At 41.0% G+C, this 26,145-nt stretch overlaps 1 protein-coding gene across 6 annotated transcripts in view; it reads right to left on the bottom strand.

Annotated features, from left to right (window-relative positions):
- The window catches only part of SEL1L2 (SEL1L2 adaptor subunit of SYVN1 ubiquitin ligase), a 123,405-nt gene that overhangs the window by 5,466 nt on the left and 91,794 nt on the right, over nucleotides 1-26,145 (bottom strand). For 5 of the 6 annotated variants that reach the window (XM_068523951.1, XM_068523954.1, XM_068523952.1 and 2 more), the window contains 9 exons: nucleotides 25,512-25,568; nucleotides 18,727-18,795; nucleotides 17,777-17,854; nucleotides 13,910-13,972; nucleotides 13,257-13,344; nucleotides 8,143-8,291; nucleotides 6,828-6,993; nucleotides 6,639-6,713; nucleotides 2,312-2,484 (listed from right to left, as the gene is read on the bottom strand). In XM_068523951.1, the coding sequence (XP_068380052.1) occupies nucleotides 2,312-2,484; nucleotides 6,639-6,713; nucleotides 6,828-6,993; nucleotides 8,143-8,291; nucleotides 13,257-13,344; nucleotides 13,910-13,972; nucleotides 17,777-17,854; nucleotides 18,727-18,795; nucleotides 25,512-25,568 (918 nt within the window). The remainder of the gene's footprint in view (nucleotides 1-2,311; nucleotides 2,485-6,638; nucleotides 6,714-6,827; nucleotides 6,994-8,142; nucleotides 8,292-13,256; nucleotides 13,345-13,909; nucleotides 13,973-17,776; nucleotides 17,855-18,726; nucleotides 18,796-25,511; nucleotides 25,569-26,145) is intronic. The other variant, XM_068523955.1, reaches the window with a different exon arrangement.

Genomic DNA, 26,145 nt, shown 5'->3' on the forward strand with positions numbered 1-26,145 from the left:
TATACCTTACTTCCTTTTTCCAGGGGGCTTACATTCAGAGTTTACCAAAACTTTTTTTGAGTCTCAGAGAAATCCTGGTTAGATGTTAGATTCATCTTTCCCACTGGTCTGCATGAGGTTTTACTAATAAAGAGGATTGTGAAGAGTCTTGCTGGAGACAGGCATAATTACTCGATGTCTTGGGTGCTATGAAAGCCTGTTCTCCTAACTGCTTTGCTTTCATTAACCATAAGTGGAACAAGCTCTCCTCATTAATTTGACTACGAGATAGCAAGATTAATAAACTTGGCCCCTGGGTACTTGGTAATTATTTTACTAATTGCTAAACAAAAGAAATTAATAAAGACAAAGAGCAACGGCCCCTCATTAACTAAATCTAAAATTCCCGTGTCCAGGTCTGAGGTTAAGCACAGCCTCTTTTTTTTCTACATGTAGAGACTTTCTGTAGGAAAAAATTTATCTGTGACGGAGAGACTGATCAAAATGAACTACCCACGATTTAACAAGAACCCTGACCGAAAAGAACAGAAATGTGGCTAGAGAGAAACTTCAAAGTTTTTCTAGATGTATGAAATATATGTCTCGAAAACTGCTTTTTGACATTGTGAAGAAAGTGCCTAGGAGAGGGCCAGCAGTGACTCGAAGGAGGAAAACTGAACCCCCGACACAGCGGGCTGTGTAGTCAGCCCTGTGTCCTGAGAGGACAGCTCTCCCCGCCCCAGGGAGTCACTGCTAAGTGGCCTCACTGTGATGACAATGGGGCTGTTAAGTCCTTCTCGATTCATATGAGGGCAGGAGAGCTAATCTGAATTTAACCCATGGGGTGGGGTCACTTTTATCCTATACAGACAATGCTCCTCTCACCAATATTGTTATGTTTTACATGGGAAATGATGAACAAAAGCTTTAATCCTCTTGAAGCCTTACTTAGCAATCGCTCACATTCTCTTCTGATCTAAAAAAGTCATTCCACACACTGTTTCACTACAAAGCCCTTTCACAAAGGCTTATTCGTTTTATCCTCAAAGCCTGGGGCAGGGCTTGTATCACTGTTCCGTTTTCAGATGTGGATGACAGTTGGAGGGGAAGGGAGTGTGGCTTCATAACATCCAAAGGATCATCCAATCTAGCTATTCGATCCAGTCCTGCCCGCTCCAATGTTATAAAACAGGAAGCTTGCACCTGCTAGGAATGGGAAAAACAGACTGCATTTGGATTTGACATTCTTTCTACTGCTTAGGGTTCTGGGGATGATGAAAAGTGATCAGTCAAGAGGCAGGCACAGGAGAGCACCCGAAGGCAGGGGCCTCTACCGTTGGATTGTCGGCACCTGAATGAGAAGCTCTTGCAGCCGTGTGCACATGAGCAGTTGTCAGCTAGGAAATTCCCTACCAATAATTCCCAGTTACTATCACAACTGGAAGGAAAAAGAAAGCATAGAAAATTCAGTAGTGCCGGGCCCACTCTTGCCACCAGCAATGTGGGGTCAGCCAGATCTGGGTTCGAATTATGGCTCCACCACCGATGAGCCCTGCAAACTCGGCCCTATGACTTAACCTGCACTGTGATTTCCTGATGCAAACAACGAGGACAATGATAGGATGCTTCTCATTGAGTGGTTATGTGACTTAAAGGACATGGTATACATAACACACCAACACCTGGCTATCAAAATCACCTTTCTCACCCTGTCAGACCCTAATGCCATCTTCTGCCTTAATTACACTGACTGTCCGAAGGATCTACCCGCTACCACCTTGTAGTGTTAGCCCTCTTAATGAATACGCCTCATCTCCTCAAGTCAAGTGTAGTCTTTGAAGGATGGAGATCTATTTTCTTGGGCCTCTCTAGAGCACTCAGCACTGTGTCATGTACACAGTGGGTGTTTCAAAAGACGTTTCTGGATTAATGCCACCTCAGTATCCAGCTCTGATCTCATTCTCACTTTCTCCTTATTACTGAGAGCTTGCGAGTCAATGGAAATTTTAATGGAAAAAGGCCTGTGGGTGGAAGGCAGTGGGGGCAGGGCCTACTAGTGTTGCTGGAAAAAGCGTGAATTTACTATGAATCAAATTGGCCAAGACTAGATTTATTCTCCTCGTTAGTTACGTCCTTGGGCGTCACGGAGAAAATAAATTCTACCTCATAGGGTTATATCAGGGTACATAATACGTGTTGGCATGTGGGAGGGACTCAGCAAATATTAAGTCTTTTTCTCTACATTGATGACATCCACGAAATGTAAAACATTATAAATTTTCCTTCCCGTACAGCTACCGTTACTAGGTTGGATTATTACCAGCACAATTACCTTTGCGATACCTAAACCATGTTCATACATATAGGCCAGGTTGAACATGGCTTGTGCGCTGTGGTGTTTGTTGGCTGCGATGCTGTAATGTGCGGCTGCTGTTTGATAGTCTTTCTTAGTCCCGTAGCCATAGTAATGGTAATCTCCGATTTTCACTCTAGCAAATGCATTGCCTGATAGAAATATTAGAAAGAGACGGAGAATAATAACTCAAATGATTCATGTGTAGTTCCTAGTAAATCATTAGCATCAGCCTAATGATAATCTATATTAAAAAAAGAAAAAAACACTCAGAATCCCAGAATCAGAATTAGATATGATTTATGGATATAACACACAATGCTAGCTGTCTTTATTGTAGGATAACTCCCACAGTATAGTACAAATGTTCTTAAAGAATAAAAGATTATCAATTTTACCTTTTAGATTCATTTTCTGAAGGTAGGTCAACTCTTGGGCAACTGGATCCCACTCTTCCTTTTCTTAGCCTTCATTCCTGAAGCTCTGCTCTCCTGCATCACCAGTTTCTGCCCCTGTTCTAGTCCCATGAGCCATCCAAACACACTTTGGTATCTTCTATGAACTAAACCAAACCTTTATGCCATTTCTTTATCCCATGGCATCTCCTTGTAACTACTCTCCATTTCTCTGTTCACTTCACACTCAGCCTTTTCAAAAGTGTGTTCTACACTCACTGTCTCCAAAGCTTCTCCTCCCACATACTCTTCAACCCACCCCACTCTGGCTTCTGCTCCCTCCTCCAAGAAACCGCTATTTTTAAGGTGGTCGATAACCTCCACGCAGCCAGATCCCCTGGTCACTTCCTGTCCTCATCTCACTGGACCACTAAGCAGCACTGGAATCACTGGCGCTATCTGCCCAAGCCCTTTCTTCTCTTGACTTCCCTCCTGCCTCATAGGCTTGTCCTTTTCAAACTCTTGCCTGACTCCTCCTCTACCCAGCTTCTAAATGTTGGAATATCAAGGGCTCGTCACTGACTCCTTTTTCCCCAGCTCCTCTCCCTTCTTTTCTCTCCTCTCCTCCCTTCCCCTCCTCTCTCCTCCACTCTGCTCTATCTCAGCTCTCTTTCCAGGTGATCTCATCTAGTTCCATGGCTCTATGTTTCCTATTTCTGAATTTGTATCTATATTCCATCTCTCTCTAAGCCCCAGATTCTTACAACTGCCTTCTTGACTTCTCTGCCTGGATCTCAGACTTAAAACATCCACTAGAGATTCTTAACTCCCTGCTACCCCTTCCCCCAAACAAAGTCATCAGTTCCTTTCCTCTATCAGTGCCAGCACCACCATTTTTCAGGCCATAAATCTGGGGGAACTATTCCCAGTTCTTTCCCCTCAATTTCATTATCAAATCCATCAGCAAATCCTGTTGGTGCTACCTCTAAAACACACCTGTTTCTCTCCAGCTCCTCTACCATCTAGTCTAAGCCTGGAATACTACAGCAGCCTCCAAAATGTGCTTTTAGCTACACTTTCTGATCTGCTCTTCACACAACAGCCAAGATGATCTTTTTCAAATGTAAAATCAAATCACGTTATTCCCTGTGTTAAAACCCCCAAGCGTTTCACTTTGCCCTTGGAATAACATCCAGATTCCTTACCTGACCTACAAGTTGTGCCTTATCTGTCTTCTGCCTCCCTGGCTGGGCTTACCACATGTCACTTTCTCGGGATGCTCTGGCCTTCTTAATATTCCTTCAGTACACCGAGCTCATTCTTGCCTCAGGATCTCTGCAGTAAGATTCTTCAAGCCCCTCTGCCTGGCATGTTTGCAGTTCCTCTGACTCATCATTCTGGTCTCAGTGCAAACTTCGCTTCCCTTCTAGAGCCTTCTCTGACTACCTTGTCAGACTACATCTCAGTAGTTATCCATCCCATCTCCATGTTTTATTTCCTCACAGCACATATCACTGTTATCTTATTTGTTTACTAGTTTATTTTCTCTCTCTCTTTCATGAGAGAGAATTTTGAAGCTCTTGATCGCTGATATATTACCAGGATGGGAATGGTACTTGATGAATATTTATGGAATGAATGGATAGACAGGGTAGGAAACTTTTTAGAAAATGCTTTCCCCAGATGTTAAGTATTTTACAATCTTAGCTTCCAACAAACATGAAAATATTCAGGAGTAGAAAAAAATTCACATGACTTTTTAAGATATGAGATTTCAGTCTTTTGAAGGCCACTTAGGGATGACTTCTAAGGGTCTCTTTGGGGCCCATGTTTCCACTCACTAGGGCTATGTTGATTGAAAAGATGAAGGAATGCTCATGTAGGACATCCACTTCAGCTGTGGCCAACCCCACTGGCACAGTCTAGGCTTACTTGGAAAAGGGGAAAGTACCCTGTGTTGTATGGTCTGATGTGTATCATTAAGGGCTATAGGACTCCTTCCAAGTTTTTCTTCCCATTTGGCCTAATGCAAAGCCTAAAATTTTTTGGAATTGATTCCTTTGGGTTCTGAAGTTCTTTTAATCTTCTGGAACCCTATACTAAAATGTAATACCATGAGCCGTCTTTAGTTTTCTTGGAGTAGAAGTAACGTCGTAAACTTCTTAAGCTGCCAAAGATATTAGTTGTCAGGGTTTGCTTCTCAGGTGCTTCAAAATGTACAGGTAGCTAGGGGCAAGACCTCACAGAAATGATGCCCAGGAGAGGGGCTCAGAGGGGCCTGGAGAGGCAAGAGACCCCTCGAGCTCTAAAGAGAAACCCACTCCATCTCTAATTTTGCCCAAAGCTATCTTCCTTTGACCCCAAGATTCCTTCTGCACCATAGCCACAAAAGAACAGGACTCTGCATTTTCAAGCTTTGCAAGCAATAAGCAGGACCCCTGAGGTCTCTAAGAATGAAAGGTTGTGAACAAGCAGATTCTCCAGAGGTTTCAGCTCCACCCTAATTAGGGGACTGACGGGGGCGGGGGGTGGAGGGGGGGCGGGGCGGCATGTGGCAATCCTGACAGGCTCCCAGGGGGTCACTAGACAGTGGGAGGGATTTCCTCTCCAATTTCACAGTCACAGGCTGGTGACTGAGTCCTTATGGTTCAGCACCCTCCTCACACTCCTGAAAGAAACATCGCCAATGACTGATTGGAAACCTAACTTCCATTACTAGATTTCCTAAGCTCAAGACAGCCATTCAGAAACCACATCTTTGGGGACAATCATGCCTGACCTCTCTGGTGACACACAATTATTTTTAGTGGTCTGACATTTTTATATTGGTGAATTCTGTTTAATATTAATGTCCTCTCATTTTCAATGTCTCTTTTCCTTAGTGCAATTTCCATAGCATTTCCTGGCTTGGAATAAACCTGTATTTGTTACAATTGAGCTGATTTGCCATAGCTGAGGGGCTGATGGTGTTGTTTCCTTACTCCAAACATTTTAGAAAACAGACTTTTGTTTTTTTAGGGAATTTCTCACTAAAATAACACAGACGGCTTGCTGCTGCCGTACCAGCTCGGCTGGACCTGAGAAGGCACCACTGTGACTTTTTCTTCTGCCTCATATTAGCATCAGCTGAGAATTGTTTTTATCCCATTCAATTCTTGTAGAAAAGGGATGATTCGGCCTTAGCCTGAGACGATTTTAAGAAACTTAATTGGAAGTAAAATTGCTCTCTTACCGTAAGAGAGCACCTCACATATCCAAATGCCAATAGTAACAGCTTTGCAGAATCTCTCTGCTATTAAGTAATATAATTTAGGGAAAGAATGGAATGAGACATAGTGATGCAAATGCCACCTGCCACTGCTTTCCCACCAGCGCTCCCTATGGCGGGGGGAGGATCTTGCTAATTAATTCTTCTTTTTTTTCCCTGATGCTACCATGCTAATGGTTATAATAAAGATCTGAAGCTTGTGGTAATCCTCAATGTGATATTCTAAAAGAAAAATCAAACAAGTCTTGGAGCCATAAGTAATTTAACCTATATAAACTCATTGAAACATAGGTCATATCTCTGATAAGTTCAGAAAAACTCAGCAAATGAGTGACTGAAGCCAGACCAAGAAAACTGACTTCTTGAGTAAAACTGCCATGTTTCAAACAACCGTTCTGGTGCCATGGAGACAGAGCCATAGAAAAATTCCTATGGTTTGCTAAGCTGGAGACCTTGAGAATAACAAAAGAAGTTCCTGGAAATGACCTCTAACCAAAGACTGACCCTAACATCAGTTTGAAATACCACCTGCTAGATATCCTGCACCTTTCTGCCTATGTGCCCAAGAACTCAGCTGGAGCAAATCAGATGAATAATAGCGGACAGGGGCCAAGTAGTGCTCATTTTTATCTAAGTTCTGTACCTTGAATGGCAGCTCGATTCCATAGGAGAAGTGCCATTGGATACATCTTCTCTTTTTCAAGGATTTTAGCTTTTTCTAAAAAAATAAAAAAGGAGACATTCCATTAGGAAGGCTTAAAATACCCCTACAGTAAAGTCATATATGCATATGCATGATTGGGGAATTGCAGAGAATTTTAACTTATCTTACTAGATTCCAAAATGAATGCTGAATTGCTTTGAGCTACTTCATAACCCATTTCTGCAAGGAGTGCATATTGAACAAGAGAAGAATCTATATCACCATTCTTATAGGCAAAGTATGCTGTCAGGAATTTCTCAGTCCAGTGGCCTAGTTCACAGACACCTTTATAAAGCTGTATATACAAAGAGAAATCAAGCAGACTAGTTAGCCAATACACTTCATTCCAGGTAAACGATAAATAACCTCAGTCTTCAGTTCCTGCTGGCTGGTCAGGCAAGGATTTTAGGTCTAAAGCATGGCTTTTGAAAATTATTTAGGGTGAGGAGTTAATAGCTTTCATAGGCACGAAGATTACAGGTGTGTATTTTTTTTTTTGTCTTGAGCTTACACTTCCTGAGGCTTGTTTTAAATATGTGTAAATGAACTTTTCTGACTTGGGGGCTATCTGGCAGGACAACAGAATGTATCGACTTCTGTTTTTTAATAAAAGGGATTTTCTGGACGCTGCTGCCCTGCGAGGGTGAGTTATAAGGCTGCAGCTGATGTGGAGAAGAGAGAATGAAGGGAAGACAGTGCCTGAGGGTGTAGGTGACATAACCGTGAGGGAGGTGTGCAGAGCTCTGTGGGGACAACCGGCAACTTAGTTGAAAAGCCCTTATGTAACCAAAAGAGGTTAACCATACATAATTCATTAGGAAGTTGGCAAAGGAGCAAATCTAAAGATAGATTATTAGCTGGCAGGTTTTGAAACGAATTTCAGAGGGGCCAGATTGCAACATGAAGGTATTTATATTGGTGCAGGGGAAGTGTTTAATAAATCAATGAAGGACATTAAGGTCCTAAAAGCATTCTTTTGAAAACTGCACCACTATCCCATGCTGAAAAAATTCACTTTCTCAGTTGTCATCCAAATCATCAGAAAAACCTAAGGACCTGGCTTTCTGGGAAGAAGTGGGCTACATTTTCTAAGCTAAATCAAGCCTTTCATGTCCCAAGTCGCAACTCCCAATCCTACTAGAAGTGCCAAATTGCCCTGGAGATTTGATTGAAAGCTGAAACAGAGCTCCATAACTGAATTCTGAGGCGAGCTCTGAACTTGATGAAAAGCCAGATGCAAGACAGGAGGGATCATTTCTCTTCCTCCCTTTCCCAGTCTGAGTTACATCACTGCTTTTCCTCCCTGGCAAATGTCAGTGTTCACATTGTCCGCTGGAAGAAACAAGATAATATCTATAAAATCAAAGACACCAACAATCTAAGGACAGTATCACCTCCTTTCTGTGATAAATGAAAAGTGCTTTAGAAATAGCCCGTGATTTACCTCCACAGCGGTTCTGCACGATCTTAACACTCCTGTTCCTGTGGCGTACATCTTGGCCAGGTAATAAATGGCGAGGGGCTGCCCACTCTGAGATGCCAAGTAAAAATATTTGAAGGCAAGTTTATAATCCTTCCGTACTCCAGAGCCAGCTGAAAATTAAAATTATTTTGAGCCACCCCTTATTTACATTATTTTTTACATTATAATCTATGGATGTAATGCTCATAGTGATTCCTGCTATTTTAAATAGGATGAGAAAAGCCAACCAAAAGTCAAGCTACTCTAGATCCACTATTTGGGGAAAAAAAAGGTTGAGTTAGATTATAAGTAAGAATATGGAAATGTATGTTCTTGACCCATTCAGAAAACTGAAGGAGATGGACTGTTTAGTCTCATGAAAACATCTCCTCAATATGGTATAACTGCAATTAATGAAAAGAAGACCAAGTGGTAGTCTCTGAGGACCAGAAGGCCCTCCATGATGTGTGTCACCATCCCTGTCATCCTTCCACACCAGGAGACCAATATAGCTCCTCCCAGCCATAACTATGGAGTTTGGAGCAGGTAAATCCCAGCTCCAGGAGGCCCAGCTCTGACTCAGCTCATTGCTTGGAGCAAGGAGAGGCATTTGGAGCTAGGATGGAGAATCAGCTACTCCCAGCAGCTGGGATTCTTGTCCTGGCTCTCCCATTACTCCTTTTGTGACCTGGGCACCCATAGGCACTTCATTTGCAAAAGGAAGGGCTTTCACTAGGTGGTTCTGAAACTGCCTTCCAGCTCTAACATTTCTTAGCCTTTAGAAGCAGTGCCATGTTGCTGGTAAGAGCAAAGGCTCTGGAGGCAGGTCACTTGGGTTTGAGTCCCAGCTCCACCAAGTGTGTGATCTTGTGTAAGATGTTTGACCTTGATATGGCTCAGTTTGCTCATCTAGAAATGGTGGGCTACCCCCTAGATGTGTTGAGAGGACTAAATGACTAAATACATGTAAAGACTTAAACATTAGTCATAACTATTACTCTTATTCTAGATGCTTGAGGAATCTGATAGACCCTGGGCCTGGGACTTGGAATAAACTAGAAGAACAAGGCTATCTTAGGCGACCTCCCAAGACCGTAGAGAAGAGGCCCTCCACCTGGGCTATCATGGAAAATGCCAGCTGACCTCTTGGCCAGACCTGTCTTCTTGATGATGCAGTCTGCTGCTGCCCTTGCTCCACCTGACAGCAAGGACTCAGCAGGGTTACTCAGATGTGCTCAGATCTCCTGACACGTGTCTTGGCCACTCTCTCTCTCTCTCAGTCCCCACAAAGATGATTACAAACCTTCATGGCTTTCTGAGACCACCTACCCCAACCACTCTACCTTCGCTCTCAGAAGATGACTTTGTACCTCTGAGCTCATGGAGGGAACCCTCACATTATCTTTCCTCACTTGCCTCTCTCCCCAGATTTACAACTGCACCATCTATTCCACCGTCTCTCCGGTCTTTGAGGGTGAGAAATCCTTCCTCTTCATCAAAGCTAATGAGACCCCCACCTACCTGGACCTGATCAGATACTTTCAGATTTGCCACTGGTCAGATTAGATCAGAAATGCCACCTAAATATTCCCAGAACCTCTTCATCAGTTATCTCATCTTCCCCCAAGACACATTAACCACCTCCACTGGCTGGCTCTCTTTTTTCTGCCAAAAATTATACTCAGGTCTCTCATCACCTTAAAAACAACTCCCTCTTGATTCTCGGTCCCCCTCGTGCTAATATCCCCTTTCTCTCCATTTAAAGGCACACTACTTCCAAGAATATTTTTACTCATCTACTTCCTCACCTTCCATTTACACCTCAACCCACTGTATCTGGCTTCCATCCCAGCCAGTTCAATGACCTCACAAAATCCTCCTTATCAACAAGTTCCCCAGATGCTTGGCCCTTTCTTACTTTTTTTTTTTTTTTTTTTTTTGAAAAGTGAGAACTAGGCCTTTCACTGAATTTCAAAGGGGTGCTCATTCATTTACTCTTTCTTGAAAGTTCTATCCCTTGTCCTACTTAAGGTCACCTCCTCCTCACCCCATTCCTCTGACCATGCTTTTTTTTTTTTTTTTAAATTTTATTATAATATTATTCAAACATATAAACCTAAATTTAGAAATAAGTTGTTCACACTTGCAGGCCTTATTCAACAATAAATATTTAAAAATCAAAATGGACACACAAATCAAATAAAACCATAGTATAAGTTAACAGCATTTGTTTACCATGACAGATAATGTTGTTTGTGACAATAAATCACTGATGTTGAATTTAATATTAGTACGATGAGGCTTCATGTCAGCCTCCATAATTTTCAGCATTTTGGCTTCAGTGTTTCCAATGCAAAAAAAGGTTTACTCGCATAAATATGCTGTACAAAATGAAATTTAAAACTCCAAGGATTTGTATGGTAGCTCAGGTTAGTCTCATAATTTATCAAAATTCTTCCAGCAAGAAATTCTTACATGCCAATTTTAATTAATTGCTAAAGATTAGCACTAAGGTTAGTATTTTTAGGGAATTAAAATCTGCATTAAATGGGAATTTAATCCATTTATTTCTGGGAGTGGAAACGATTTCTTTATACTTATGGTAACATTTCCTGCTAAGTTGGTATTCTGGAAGAAAAGTTAAATATTATTTTCGAAACTAAGTATTCAATCAACAACAAGCATTTATTGAGCAGATTTCTCAAACCACTATGTGCCCTGTGAACACACATCTCTCATTACATTTTTATATTTGAACTGCCAGAAACCTCTCTTGCTGTGGGATGCCATGGAATTATTTGGCTTTCACAATGGCAGGCATTAATGCAAGCTTGAACACTAAAATGGAGTAGCAATACTCAGTGTTAGGACAATCACCAGATGATGAAGAATAGGTTCACATTGTTTGCTAAAGATCATCATTCAGTGTAAATCCACATTTAAAATTCTGGTTTGAAATTCATGGTTTTTTTAGCAATTTTTAGCTCAATGCTTAGAACTGCTCAGCAAATAATAACTATTTTATTATTGTTGTTGCTATTTATTTATTTAAAATATTGGTTGGCAACATAGCCCAAAGAAAAGGAACTGGTAGATGAACTGGTTTGCAGGGCAGAAGTTGAGACACAGACGTAGAGAACAAACGTATGGACAACAAGGGGGGAAAACGCGGTGGGGTAGGGATGGTGGTGTGCTGAATTGGGCGATTGGGATTGACATGTATACACTGATGTGTATAAAATTGATGACTGATAAGAACCTGCAGTACAAACAAACAAACAAACAAAACAACTAATACTAAAAAAAAAAAAAAAAAAAAAAAAAAAGGAATGAAATACTGACACGCACTACAGCATGGCTGAACCTTGAAAGCATGGTCTCACTGAAAGAAGCCAGACACGACAGGCCACATATTGAATGATTCCATTTCTATGAAATGACCCAAAGAGGTAAATCCATGGAGACAGAAAGCAGAGCAGTGGTGACCAGGGACTGGGGTGACAGGAATGAGGAATGACTGCTTATGGGGGGGCGGGATTATCTCTTGTGCTGATGAAAATGTTCTAAAATTGGTTCTGGTGTTGGTTGCACAAGTCTGTGAATATACTAAAAACCACTGAATTGTGTACTTTAAGCAAAAAAAAAAAAAAAAAAAGAAAAGGGACTGGTACCAGAGCAAGCATTCTGAGTCTCTTTTTCAATCTCATGCTGACTAGCCAACTCATCATGGATATCTCTATATTTGAGGTTCCTATCCATTAATGAGGTTGAAAACTTCTAGAATTGTTGAGAAGGTCGCATGAGTTTAAAATGTAATTCAACTGATGTATAGTATGCAAAAGCCCCAAGGTAAGTCATATGGCATCATATGCCAGTGCTCTGAAAATCAAACAATGCTGTATACATCTTAGATATTCTTTTAATAGACATGAGCCAATTTGGAGAAAATAAATTTCTCAAAAATAAAAGAAAACCCACTCAGGAATAGAGCATCGAATCATTGCCCCTGGACAACTTTTTGGTTATTTTAAGACCAAACTATTGTGATTATTCTCAAATCTTTCTGAAGCTGAGAAAATATTCAGAGAAGGGATTCTTTACCTGGAATTCATGGATAGGCTTCAGGGAATGTAAGTTTCTGAAATGTATCCAACATTTGTTGAGGGGTGGGGGGGGTATGTGCACGTGTCCTTACGCACATATCTGAAGGGGAAGGTTTATATTTCATCAGATTCACAAAGGTATGAATAAGAACCAAAATGTATATGAACCACTGTTTTGGAATAAGACTCTTAACCCTTAGTACCACCTGAGAATTAATACTTCACTTTGATCTGAAACTCGGATGTTTTTATGGAATCATTTTTCTGGGAATAGTGCTACAGTATTAGTCCTAGCCATAATTGTGATGCAAAGTATTGATCAATTTAATAAGGATAGTTACATCATTTTTTATCTTGATCAAAGATAAATGAGGACTATAGATTAAACAATGGCATATATTGCAACCATTGAGCTGATGCCATTGGACTGTGTTATTGGATTTGGAATTATAGTATTATCTGGCGCAAAATAAGGAGCACCACCTATCTTGGGCCAGATAATACTATAATTCCAAATCAAATGGCCATGCTTTTTCAGTCTTCTTGTGACCACTCTTTCTCTGCCCATCTTTTCAATATGGCACCAAGGATCACTAGATTTCTCACCATGGCCCACTCTCTTTCCTCTCACACTCTGTCTCCTTTCCCTCTGCAACCTCAGTTACTCTTACTGATGCCTGTATGTTGATGTCCCCCCAAATCTTTCTCTCCAAGTTTTACCTTTCTTGTGAGTTTCATACTTGCTTCTGGGTTGTGCGCTGGGTGTCACAAGGCACTTCAAACTTAAAATTTTCAAAGGTGAGCTTTCTGATTGCACCTCATTGCCTCCTCCCCCAAATGTCCTTTTCCTCCTGTCTTCTTCAAATTCCTCCTCAAATTGCTGCCTGAATGTTCTATCTAAACCACTTACACCAACCCTTTGATTTGTCTTAAAAAAGGAGCAGACTTTGCATTTATCATTCTAAGTAAAGCAGCCATATGTATAGCACTTACAGTAGTACATGAAGCCTAACTGAAACTGTGCGTCTGGCCATCCCTTCTCTGCAGCTTTCTGAAAGTATTTAAGTGCTTCTGCATAATTCTGCAAGATAATTACACTTTGTTACTCAAAGGTACATGCATAACTCCATGGTAACAATTGCCTTCCACTATTTTTAAGAGCATAGTTAGTGCCCTATGTGATTTAGGCTAATTAAAGTAGTATCAGAAGTATTATACATTTTATTTCATTATTATATTAGATTCTATTAAGAAATAATTATCTTATTTTCATTGTAAATTATGTCTTTTCCTACATTGACAGTAGGTTTTGTTAGATATTGGGGGAAGGTCACTCGAAAGACAGAAGTTAAAGTAAGAAGATAAATTTCTCCATGAAAAAAAATCCTCATGGTTTAGATGATTTCTAAGGTTACTTAGAATCTATGATTCTAAGATATAATTAGGGTTGTTATTCTTGTCACAAGCTTGTTCTATGTCTCTTTGGCAAATATTTCACTGAATTATTTTATTCTCTATTACCAGATATGATACCTTGGCAAACCACGTAATAGAGACTAATTCCTTTAGATTAATCAGTGATCATGAATTTCACCCTAATAAATTGCTAGAAATGTTGAAAAAGATAAGAAAATTATTTAACTTACCACAGGAACTCCTTTCCCATAAAAGTAAAGAAGACCGAGCCCATGAAGACCAATGGCATTGCCCTGGAACAGGTTTAAAAATCCAAGTAAAGTCCCAGAAGAATTCACCATACGGAAAAGTATTGCAAAATCTTTCACAATATTTGAAATGCAGCCGGTAGGAGATGAAATAAGGCAGGTGAATCAGGCAGTTGGTGTTATTCTGACCCTCTCTAGTTTCTCCTTTCACACTTTCATAACCCACCTCTGACTAGAAAAGAGGGAGATGAAAGTCAAATCTTTCCTCCAATCTTTCATTCAGCACTTATTTAGTGCTTGCTTTGTGTGTGACTCCGTAACAGGCATTGGGTAGGAGGTGAAAGTCAAAAGATCAATAAACGATGATCCCTGCCTTACAGGCTCCTGGGCTCTGAGCCACTAGGTAGGACCTCTTAATCATGTCAAATGTGGTAAGTCCTATAGTAGAAACAGATAAAGAGTGTTGTGGGCACCTAGAAGAGGGAGGCTAGGTGACGGTGGGTGAGACTAGGGACTGAGCAGATTGAGTTGTCGGAGGTGTTGACATTTGAGTTGGGTCTTAAAGGATGTGTAGGAGTTTTTCAGAAGGGAGAAGTCTATCTAGACACTTGTTACCTGCTTTGGTCAAAGGAGGTTGACATAAATGGCCAAATAACATTTGGAGACTCTATGAATTTCAATCTAGCTGTTATGGATGGTAAAGCACTGTTACTGCTTGTAAGGTTTATAGTATTTCCTCAGGTACTTAAGTTCTGATAGAAAACTCTCCAAATTTCTTTTTACCACTTAAATGTATTTATTTGTAATTAGTTTTAATAATTTAATAATTGAAATGTAATTATTGCTGATGCAGCCAGAATATTCCTTGGTGATACAGGAATAGCACATAAATAGAGAAGGCATAGTTCAACAACTATTTCAAGACTCCAAACTTTGAGCCTATGCATGTCAAAGGGCCAGCTATTGTAAGAATTCTTGAGGACGGTCCACCTGTATTTAAAACAGCTGGTGTATGTCTACTATCCTCTTCCCTCTTCTCCCCTGACTACATCTACCTGTGGTTCCAGGAGTTTTAGGATAGACTGCTCTGGGGATAGTAAGGCCTGGTGTGATCCATCTGGTAAAGTCTAGTGAGTCTGTCTCCTTTTAACTATCTTAATTTAGATGTTGAGAAAAAATGGGAGGAAGGGAAATAAGAGGAAGGAAAGAGGAAGGGAGAAGGAGGAGAAAGGTTAGAATACTAGGGACAAATTTCTTTCTTTCTCTAAGAGAATCCTTAGGAAACCAGGGGCTCATTGGATGACTCACCAACTGTTTAAGGCCCGGAGTACCTGTTTAGAATGTTCAGCTCAGGAGTGGCCAACTCAGATACCTCCAGAGCCATGCAAGTAATGTAAGAAGTACATTAAGCCCGGTGATGGGGGAGTGGTGGAGACTGAGGCAAACCGGAGAGCACCTGCCCTGTCCAAAGGCAGCAGCACCTCCCTGGCTGTCTGCTGCAGCCAGCTGTCATCACGTGGAAAGGCCGCCTCATGTGGACAGCTCTTCTTATTTTCCAAGAAAAGCTGGACATCCAGATTTTGATATGAAATTTCCTAATTTTTAAAACTCTTTCTGAGCCAAACAAAACATATGTGCAGGCAACCTGCCCCCCCAACCCCATACATAACTTCTGCCTTAGGGCTCAATGTTCTTGCTCAGGTTAACTGACATGAACTTAGGGACCAGATGGTCATATTTGGCAAATATTTGATGAGCCCTTACAAGGCACTAAGACCGCTGGCCTCCTCTAGGTGAAGAGACATGGCCTTCAGACAGTAGGAGAGAAGGCACAGGGTAGAAGCAGTAAAGTGTCTAGGAGTACATAGAGTGAACACAGGGCAAGTTCAGAAGAGGAAAAAGATGTGTGCCAAGGGAGTAGGGGTGGCTTTGCGGAGGGAGAGAGGATCGAGCTCTGCTCTGGGGGATGGGTATTCAGAATGGGGGATTCTAGGAAGGGGGGGAATGACAGAAGTGTGAAGATGGGGATGGGGCTGATGTGTTCAGAGGTGTGGGTGAGGAAACCAGAAGAATATGGTCCAACTTGGGCCCAACATCACACAGGATAACTGTTCATGTTTCTGAGTAAGACACAAGAAGTCATAGAGTCTATAGCTTTGCATCCTGGTACTGATATGACTTAAAAACAAATTTAAAAAGTAACTGTTTTAAAAAAAAGTTGTAAAAGAAGAGTATGGGTGTGCAAGAGTGGGAGGCAGAAACTCTTTAGTTTGATAGTGACCCCAAGTGAGAAATCTAATAAACTGTCCAGGAGATGGTAAAGGATTACATGGCTATGTCCACCTGATGCCATTCATAATAATGACCTTAATTTAGATTTCCTCCATAAAGGAAGGTAGCTCAGGTTTAGAACACGAGTAGATCAGATCACTACTGGTTACACAGCCCTTGAATAGCTTGGGGGAGCTGGGTTAATTTACACACTCAGCTCCCTGGCATTATTCCTTTGCGCTGACAAATCAGCATTATTTGCCCAGTTACATGAGATCTTCCTCTGTTACATTATCCCACCTCTTTTTCAGTCTGCTCTCCTTGTCATCCTAGTCTAATGGTACTCTGGATGACTGTCTTGCTGAGCAACAATTTCACATAAATTACAAGGGAGAGGAGCCGAATACCAGCCTTCTCAGTAATTTAAACCACAATAGCAGCAGCTCCGAGGTGCTAGTCATTTATAAATAGGCTCCTGAAGCAGCGTGTGGGCTTTTAAAAAACCGAGAACAGTTGAAAATATTCTCCATTTGAGCACATCTCTACTGCCTGTGTTGCTGTAAGACAGTGGAAGACAACAAAATGCTTCCTACTGTGCAGGATTGGAAAGTTTATCAAGGCTGTTCTCCAGCGTTAGGTTGGTGAGTGTTGCCATGAGGACGATCTTTATGCACTACAGGGGTTTAGGGGAGTCTGCTAAATTTCACCTGACAGATACCAGCCTCACTGAGCTTAGGAACCAAGGCAAGAACTTCAGTGGCAGGAGCCATACTACACAATTTCTATATTTCCTCACAGATCCAATCCATTCTGCCTCAGATATGCTTTGAACTTCATTCTACCTTACTGGCCCCAGACTTCAAAAGATAATAGCTGACACACAACACTTACTATGTGCCAGGCACTGCTTTAGGTACTTTACAATATGAGGCATATAACTATTAACTCATTAAATCCTGACGACAACAATATGAGGCAAATTTTCCTGTGTTCTCATTTTATAGATAGGAAAATTGAGGAACAGAGAGGTTAAGTAACTTGTCCATGGTCACACAGCTAGTAAGTTGAAGGACTGGCATTCAAACCAGGGATTCTGTCTCCAGCTTCACGCTCTCAATCATATTGTCCTGGCTGCCCGACAGCCTTCTGCCTGAGCCAGAGCCTTTGGGTAAGATCAAAGGAGAAAAAACTGGGCATTTTTTGGTTGTCTTTGTACTCAACTTACTGCAGTTACTGACTGACTTTTCCCTTCCTCGGTCCTCATTTTTGTTTCCTGTTTCCTGAGCTAGATGGCCTCATCTACTGCATGGTGGAGGAGAGAGCTGAGCTTCTGTCTGGCCTCCAGCTAGGACAGCACAAGGCACTGCCATTTTCCATTTACCAAGAAGGCGAGATGTGTCTCTGCCTACCCCCACCCCATATTTTATTGTCAACTATATTTTTCTTCCCCGGGACCCTAAACTCCTCCCAGGCCCATTAGTCTGGCATGGGGCTTTGGACTTAACTCTTCAGCACCAGTCTGCATGTAATAAAAGGCAAGTGTTTCAATGTGTTTATAGAAATGGGCTGAATACATACCTTATTAGCTGCCATAGAAAAGTATTTGAAAGCGGTAGCATTATTTTGTGGTGCTGCAACATTCCCTTCTAAATACATCTACAAAAAAATAAAATAAAATAAATGAAAAGATGTAAAAACTAAGGAATTTGAGGGTGATGAAAACGTTTGAGAACTACATAGAGGTGATGGTTGCACAACATTGTGAATGTAGTAAAGGCCACTGAAGTGTACACTTTAAAATGGTTAATTTTATGTTACTTGAATTTCACCTCAATTTTTATAAATGGATAAACTAAGGATACAATCTATTACATACATTCTGGAGTGCCCTTGCCCAAGGGCAAAAAAAAAAGATCCTATCTGTGTTTTTTCATGTTTCCTTGCATCTAAATTTACTGTATGTGGCCCTCTGGAAGCAGGACACTTGTCCCCATGGTTACTGATGCAGACTGGCTGCGGGGAGCCAAGGACAGCACACAGGGGAGTGAGTGGTCTTTGAAGGAGAGAAGAAGATGCTTCTCCAGAGGGACACTCCACAGCAGCTCTTCCCATCAGTCAGGGAGGAGCTGGGTTTTGGTCAGTCTGGAGCTGGTTCTCATTCCAGGGATGGAGGAAGGAGGTACCTCGATGGGTCGAGGCCTGTCCCAATCTTTGATGTACAACTAGCCCAGATCTCCTGTTACCCACCAAGGGCTCAACAGAGGGGCTCTGAGCTACACTCAGCCAGGAGCCCTGGGCCACATTCACTTTCAAGACGGCTTTTGGTGCCCTGGATAAAGACCACAATTGTATGGGGTTTCTTCCCAAACTGTCACCTCAAGAATGCTACCCTCAGTTTGTGGTCGAATGCCCCGCTTAGCTGCTGCCATGAAAGAGGTGTGCAGCCCTGTCACCCTACACTGGGTTCAATTAGCTGGTACTCTTAGGTTTTAAGAAATGAAAAATGTTGGTCAGGATGAAGCTTGTACCTTTCCTATAAATGCCATGGCATTTGCACTCCCAGCTTTTGCTGCCTTTAAGAAGTAGTATAATGCTTTCTGGAGAGAAAAGGAACAACATTATTGACAGTCATGAGCATATCATACAACACAGCTTTTGAACTAAATTTTATTTCATTCAACATGCATTAAAAACTATCTATGAAATGCCCACTTTGTTTAAAGCACTACTCCAAGTGCTATTTCAATCACAAACCTGAAGAGTGGGAGATGATAAATATATATATTTCATATATATAATTTTAGAATGTTAGGGCTTGTTTCTCACATTTGGAAAGGCATGATAGGCATGTGGCTTTGTGGAGGACAGATAAATCCCAGCTGCAGAACTAAATACTCCATTATTTTAAAAAAGTACACTTGTATGTTGTCAGTATGTACTTATTGCATAAGACAGTTTGTGTAATTGGCAGAATTGGATATACAGCATCCTAATGTTTATGAGGCAGAGGGAGTAAGACTAGACACAGCTGGCTGCCTGCTGAGCCAGGCCTTTCTGCAGAGGTGAACTTCAGACCAGTTCTTTCTAAATCAAACTGAAGGGGCCCAGCAAAACCTCTGATTCTCTCTGGGTCATAACATTAAACGAAACGCTCAGTCTAGAACGCATGGGAGCTGACCTGTCTCTTGCTGCCTCATTCCTTAGGCCTCATCCAGACCTTCCATCTGTTCTCCTCAGAGACCACATGGAGAAATAAAAGAAATAAGCCCCAGGAATGAGAAATGAAGACGCTCTCCAAAGTGTCTTATTAGGACACAACTCTTCTCGCTTTAAAAAGCCTTGACTAGATTGATGTGCAAGGATCCACTCCTTCCCAAAGAGAAGAGAATGTTTAAGGAAGAAATGCAGGTAGTTCTTTTATACGTAAATCTACTCTAGAAATATCGCCAACTTATTTGAGAACCACACACTTGTTACTAAAGTCGGTCTGCCTTGTGGACATAAAGTAAATACAAACGCTACTATCCTGGACCTCATCACATCATGCATCCACTCATCCATCCACTTCTTCTATTCTTCACTTATCCTTTCAAGAACTTGGTTGAAACCTGCCATACATATGGTAGTATGGCAGGTATTATAGGTGATTCATAGATGAACAAAAAACCCTATCCCTACATTTGCTCCCTAACAATACTGTTGAGAAAAAGGAGTAGATGCAAATAGCAATAAGACAATAAGTGATAGGTGAGATAAAAGGAACACTGAAAAGAATTAGACGGGTTTAGAATAATAGAAATTGTATGCAGCTCTATGTTAAGTGTTTTACAAGCTTTTTCTTACTCAGTCTTCACAACAGCACTGTAAGGAAGGTATTATTAATATCTGCGCCTATTTAGTGACACTCAGATTCATGCAGTTGGTACTGGCAACCCGCCAGCAGCCTGAATCCAATTCCCATGTCCTTGGCACTCTGCCTTCATGGTTTAAAGAAGGAGGGCTTAAATGATAAAGGTCATACAAAAGATAAATGATTCACCGTGCAGAAGGCATCATAGGCTTAGGGAATAACATGAGCAAAGAATGGAGATGGGAGTGTCCAAGGTGTGTCCAGGAAATAGTAGTTACTTCGGTCCAGCTGAAGTAGAACATCCAAAAGCTAGGACTTGCAAAAATGTGATGGGGCCATATTATAAACAGTCTTGAATACCAGGTTAAGGACTTTCATTTTATTTGGTAAAAAATAGAAGCCATTGGAGATTTATGAGCATGAAGTAGTCTTGAAACAAATGCTGTCTAAAATGTCTGGAATAACGTAGGTGTCAGTTGGATAGGAGAAAATTGTAGCAATGTATGATTTACCAATCACATATTGGTAAATAAATCAAAGGTATGACCAAACGTATGATTTACCAATCACATTTATCAGAACACATCGATATAAGAAATAATCGTATTTCTTATGAATATCTCTACTGAGCCAAGACCCAAATATATCCGTCGGTAACTATAATTTGTGCAAGTCATAGTATCTCCAGGCTTTGGCTTCCTCATTCATGTTCTCTTCCTGTGTGCTTTTGGGCACCCTGTCCTTCCCTATCATGGCATGCATCCATTGACCTGTCTGCTTAATTTTTTGTCTCCCCCAGTGTTGAATTCTCTGTATCTTAGCACAGTGTCTACTGTATGTTAGGCACTCAGAAAATATTTCTGGAATGAAAGAATAAGTGAGTGAACGAAAAGATAAATTTGTCAATCTCTAAAACAAGGGGACTGGATTTTAATTTTTAAGGTCCCTTCCAGCTCTAGTATTATGATTCTATGAAATCATTTTCAAAGTCCAGTTTCAGAATTTGGGCTCAAATATTTGGCAATAGAGAGCTCTGGGGAAAAAGTTACATTCTGGGAAACTAGATTTGAACTGTTAAAAGAGAATCGTCTATTCCCTAGAAGCAAATAAGAACCCTGGAGTTTTCCCCTTCCTTCAATATAATGATCTTGTAAAGACCAAAGGAATTGAGGCTCTCTCTCATTTCCCCTTCCTCTTTCCTGGCTTACTTGGCATCTCAGCTCACTTTTCTTTATCTTTACGTTAACCTGCCTTTAATGCTATTATTTCAATTGCATAAACATTTATTAAACACTATGTGAAAGAACAATGCAAGCTACTTTGATGGCTATACATGGGCAAACCTGAGTTCTTGCTCTCAAAGAGCCAAGTATCCATCCATCCATCCATCCATCCATCCATCCATTCTTCAAATATTTGCTGAGCACCCACCATCATATTTTACGTCTCCCATTTTAATCAGGACATTTCTTACTATCAATGGCATCATATAATTTATATTGGCAGTGTTTTCTCTTTCTCAGTAGAACATAATGTATCTTATAGTTGATGGTGTCTTAGATAGGATGAAATATAATATGTCTCAGGCATTACGCTAAGTGAAGTTTCATTATTTGAATGCACATCTCTTTTTTTTAAAAAAAAATGGACATGATTTTTTGTTGGTTCTAAGAAAGTCCCTAGTTTAATCAGTTTGTAACACTTCCTCTAGAATGAAATGCCAAGAAAATGTATTGTTCTAAAAACATTTGTGAAACTTCTTTTATCACAGGTTCTGTAAGTCACTCTTAAAGGGGATAGTATTAGCTCTGTTCCTTTTAATACGTGGCAGGGTGGACAAAGCAGTTGCCTTTACATATTTGATATTATTCCTCCGCTAGGTTTAATTTAGTTATGCCTTATCCACTTTAATAATATGCACCAGAACACCCAGCTTTCCTAATCCAATTCATTCTAAGCCTGTATATATTTAGAAATGCAAATGACATTAAAATGTATGTGTACAAATTCAAGACAATGTAATTAAGAAATGCATATACAATACTTTTCAATAATTAAGAATTTGGTAGTGGGGAGTGGAAGGTGAAAATGTTGCTTGTGGTGACAACTCATAAGAGAAATTAATTCAATCAAACAATGAGGAGGGGGAAAAAAGGCAAGCTAGTCATTTCCAGGTATTCTGATGTTTAATTTGCTGGGCAGTACTGGGCATCACTTATATTTATAAACAGGCTTACACTACTAATTTTCTTTGGTGGACTAAAACATTAGCATACTGATTCAAGTGGTGGTTCTTAGGCTGGGGAAAAATGTCTAATTCTTAGGATGCTGTCATCCATTCATTCACTCATTTACTCATTTATTCAGTAAATACTTACTAAGTACCTAATATGTACAAGGTACTAATCTGAGTACAGGACACACAGTAGTGAGTAAGATAGATAAGAATTTACATTCCATTGTGGGGAGACAGCAAACAAGTCAAGATCAGTATAGTACAAGGAGTGAGAGGGGCTAGAGAAAAATAAACACAGCATGATAGGATAAGTGATAAAAAAGTAGAGTTGATCAAGAAAGCCCTCTCTGAGGCAGTAAGACTTGAAGGATGAGAATCTAGACATGGGAAGAGCTGCAGCAACAGCCTTTCAGAATTGGCTTTATCCTTTTACCTTCCCTCTCCCTTCTGCATCTCCCATGCTCTTCCAAGTTGATTTTGATGCAGCTAAGCTGTGGCAAGTTGCAAAAATGGCCACAATACTTTGCAGTTCTGCCTATTAAAAGGAGAAATTCTTTTTCCTACTCCTTCAATGCTGGCAGGCCTCATGATTTTCTTTGGCCAAAAGAATATGGCAGAAGTGATTTCAGCAGTTCCAACCCTAGGCCTCAAGAGACTTTTGCTATTGTATTTGTAGAACCTTTGATTGCCATGTGAAAAGCTTGGGCCAGCTGGCTGGAGGATGAGAGCATGAAGAGAGACCCCGTCATCTTAGCTGTCACAGATGAGGCCATCATAAATGGGCCAGACCTGGCCAAAACTCTAGCTAACTATACATGTGTGAGTAAGTCCAGCCAAGATTAGTTGAGCCTGGCCCAGACCAGAAGAATTACTCAGCTGAGCCCAGCCACAACTACTGACCTGCCAAAATCATGAATTAAATAAATGGTTGTTGTTTTAAGCCACCTAACTTTGGGAATGGGGTTTATGATGGCAGCCTAAGCTAACTGATATATAAGCCAATCAGTCTTGATACCTTGACTGGAGTCCTCCATGCAAGTTCAGATTTATTAGACTGAAGAAAGCAGGGAGGACCAGCTTGTGCTTGCCCAACTACTGGGATGGTTCTGGAATTAAACCAGCCTTTTTAGATGTCTGGATGGGAAGATTGCGGCCCAACATACCATCAGAGAATTTGGAGAAACCTGAGTGATTCTATCATTCCTTCTTCTTGCTTTACGAATGAGGAAACTAGATTTCAATGGCTGCGTTTTTTTTTTTTTTTTGGCTGTGTTGGGTCTTCGTTTCTGTGTGAGGGCTTTCTCCAGTTGCGGCGAGCGGGGGCCACTCTTCATCGCGGTGCGCGGCCCTCTCACTGTTGCGGCCTCTCGTTGCGGAGCACGGCTCCACACGCGCAGGCTCAGTAGTTGTGGCGCACTGGCTTAGTTGCTCTGCAGCATGTGGGATCTTCCCGGACCAGGGCTCGAACCCGTGTCCCCTGCATCGGCAGGCAGACTCTCAACCACTGTGAATGGCTGCGTTTTTTTAATTTGTGTTTTGTTTTTGCCCAGGTCAAGAGTAAGCAAGGTTTAATGAAAAGAGCACAGGCTTTGAATGTGGAAATCCTGAGTTCAAATTTTACTTCTTAACAATCTTACTACCTAGCTGTGAGATTTGAAACAATTTACTTCATCTCTCCAGCCTCAGCTTCTCATCTGTAAAACAGAGATAATGAATGTGAATGAGCCCACAGTAGAGCCTGACTGGGCTCCTGGGTGATACCCAACTGCCTAGCTGTTGCCACTACAGCACCAGACTCTTCTATTGCCAGCCTTGGGATTGCACCTCATTCTCACCTAGAGGCAGCTACAGCTCCCATCTGGGGTTCATGGTGGCTAGAGCTGACTGGAAGTATGGGGTTGGCCATAAAATTCGTTCGGGTTTCTCCGTACCATCATATGGAAAAACCCGAGTGAACTTTTTGGCCAGCCCAATGCTTAGCTTTGTGGGATCTTATGTACTCTGCAAAGCTTAGTGGGCATTCCGTATAGGCATGGTTTGGGCACCTTCACAATCAAATTTTGTCTTTATGGAAAATGGGGAATTCTTCTCAGTTATGCATCTTATAGTTAAGAAGAGAAACTCATTGCAGGCTGAAATCTGATGTTGGAATAATGTGAATCCAGAACTTCTCATCTAAGAAGCTAAAACCTTAGTTATTTTGAAGATTTTAAAAAATCTGAAGACCTTCAGTTGAGCTGTCTTGGGATGCCTATGCTTATTTCAATTGCTACCTAATTTATCACATTTTATAAAATTAACTTTGACATTTACCTAATGAGTATAGTACCTCATATAAAACACAAGCTATAGTACCAAAGGTACATTCATAAAATAAAATATAAAGTGAAACAGAAAGTAATAACAGATCAGTCTTTTATGTAACTGCCATACAAAGTAGTTATTTCTATTGCTTAGCCATTGGGACTATGTTGAAATAGAGTATGTGTTCCTTTGAGACAGTGAGCACATGGCTTGTATAAAATGACAAGGGCTGCAAAATCATCTTTTAAAAGAATCCCAGTTAGTTCCCCAGATCTGTGGGGATCTAGGGCCTTGAAACCACAATCAGAATTAAGACAAGATCTCATCCAACGTCTTCGGCATCTTACTGAGGAGGATCCTGTGTAGGTCAAGTTTATTTGCTTTTTTCTCCACCATAAATGTGAATTGTTAATTAATCTTCTAACCTCACTGGGATCAGGTAAGATGAAGCAAAAAGTGATTGAAAGGAGCTTTGCAAATGTATAAAGATGATTAATAATATACCTAATTATATTGGAAGCAGTCTGTCCTCTAATCTAGCCAAGTGGGGTTGAGGCGTTAACTCCCAGATAGACTTTCCACAGCTGGCCTTCGGGAATGGGTGTATCCTCCTCACCTAACCTCAGTTCAACAGTGAGTTTGGGTGGGAAGAGAGAGGGTTCAGTGAGACCATGGAAACTCCCCAGCCCCAGCTACTCCTTCACAGGCCTCTACCCCTTTGTACTTGGAGGCAGGTAGGAAAAGTGCTTTCTCTAGTGAACTTTGTTCTTCCTCAAAAACTGGGAAGCAGATCTGACCAAGGAAGCAGCAGCGGGTTTTCCCCAGCAACTCTTCCACCCACCCTCTCCCCTTTCATGGCCCCGCCAACCTCCCTCACCATTATCCTTCCCATCCCACGTGACTGAAGCTTGAGATTGACTTACATAGTAATCCTGATCTAGACCTTTCCTCCCAATTAGATGTAACTGTCCAAGAGATACCTAGAAATGATGAGTTTTGACAATTATTTTAGCAGTAGTATTCATTTCAATAAAGAAAAGAAAAAAATTAATTGATGATTTTAATGCAATATATTGATCCAGTTTGCTACAATTGGCATGTCTTAAAAAAGAAGCAGGAAACTGTTCCCAATTCTGTGTTTTATTGGGTAAATGGTTGATGTTGGTCATATGGCTTCCTCGAGGCCAGAAAGCTGGCCTGGTAATGTACAGCAACACCCGGGCATGCAAACCTAGTGGTCTTAACTCTTGGTTCTCAAAGGTCACACAAATGCTGTCCTATTTCCATTCCCATTTCCAAAGACAGGGTATTTCTGGATCCTGGTAAGAGTTCATTCATATTAAAACCAACATTGGATGGTACTTTTTTTCTATAATTACCATCTAATTTTTTTAGGAGTAAATGCAAAAAACAATGCCATTACTATTGCAACTGGCTCTCCCATAGGCTATAAGGAACTGAAAGATACAGACAAAAAAGGAGTAGAACAAAGAGGAGGGGGTTCTCTTCCCTTTCCCATTCAGGATGGGGCATTGTTAACCCTTCTAGGACTCAGAG

The sequence above is a fragment of the Eschrichtius robustus genome, chromosome 16 (genome assembly GCF_028021215.1).
Source record: "Eschrichtius robustus isolate mEscRob2 chromosome 16, mEscRob2.pri, whole genome shotgun sequence".
Classification (NCBI taxonomy): Eukaryota; Metazoa; Chordata; class Mammalia; order Artiodactyla; family Eschrichtiidae; genus Eschrichtius; species Eschrichtius robustus.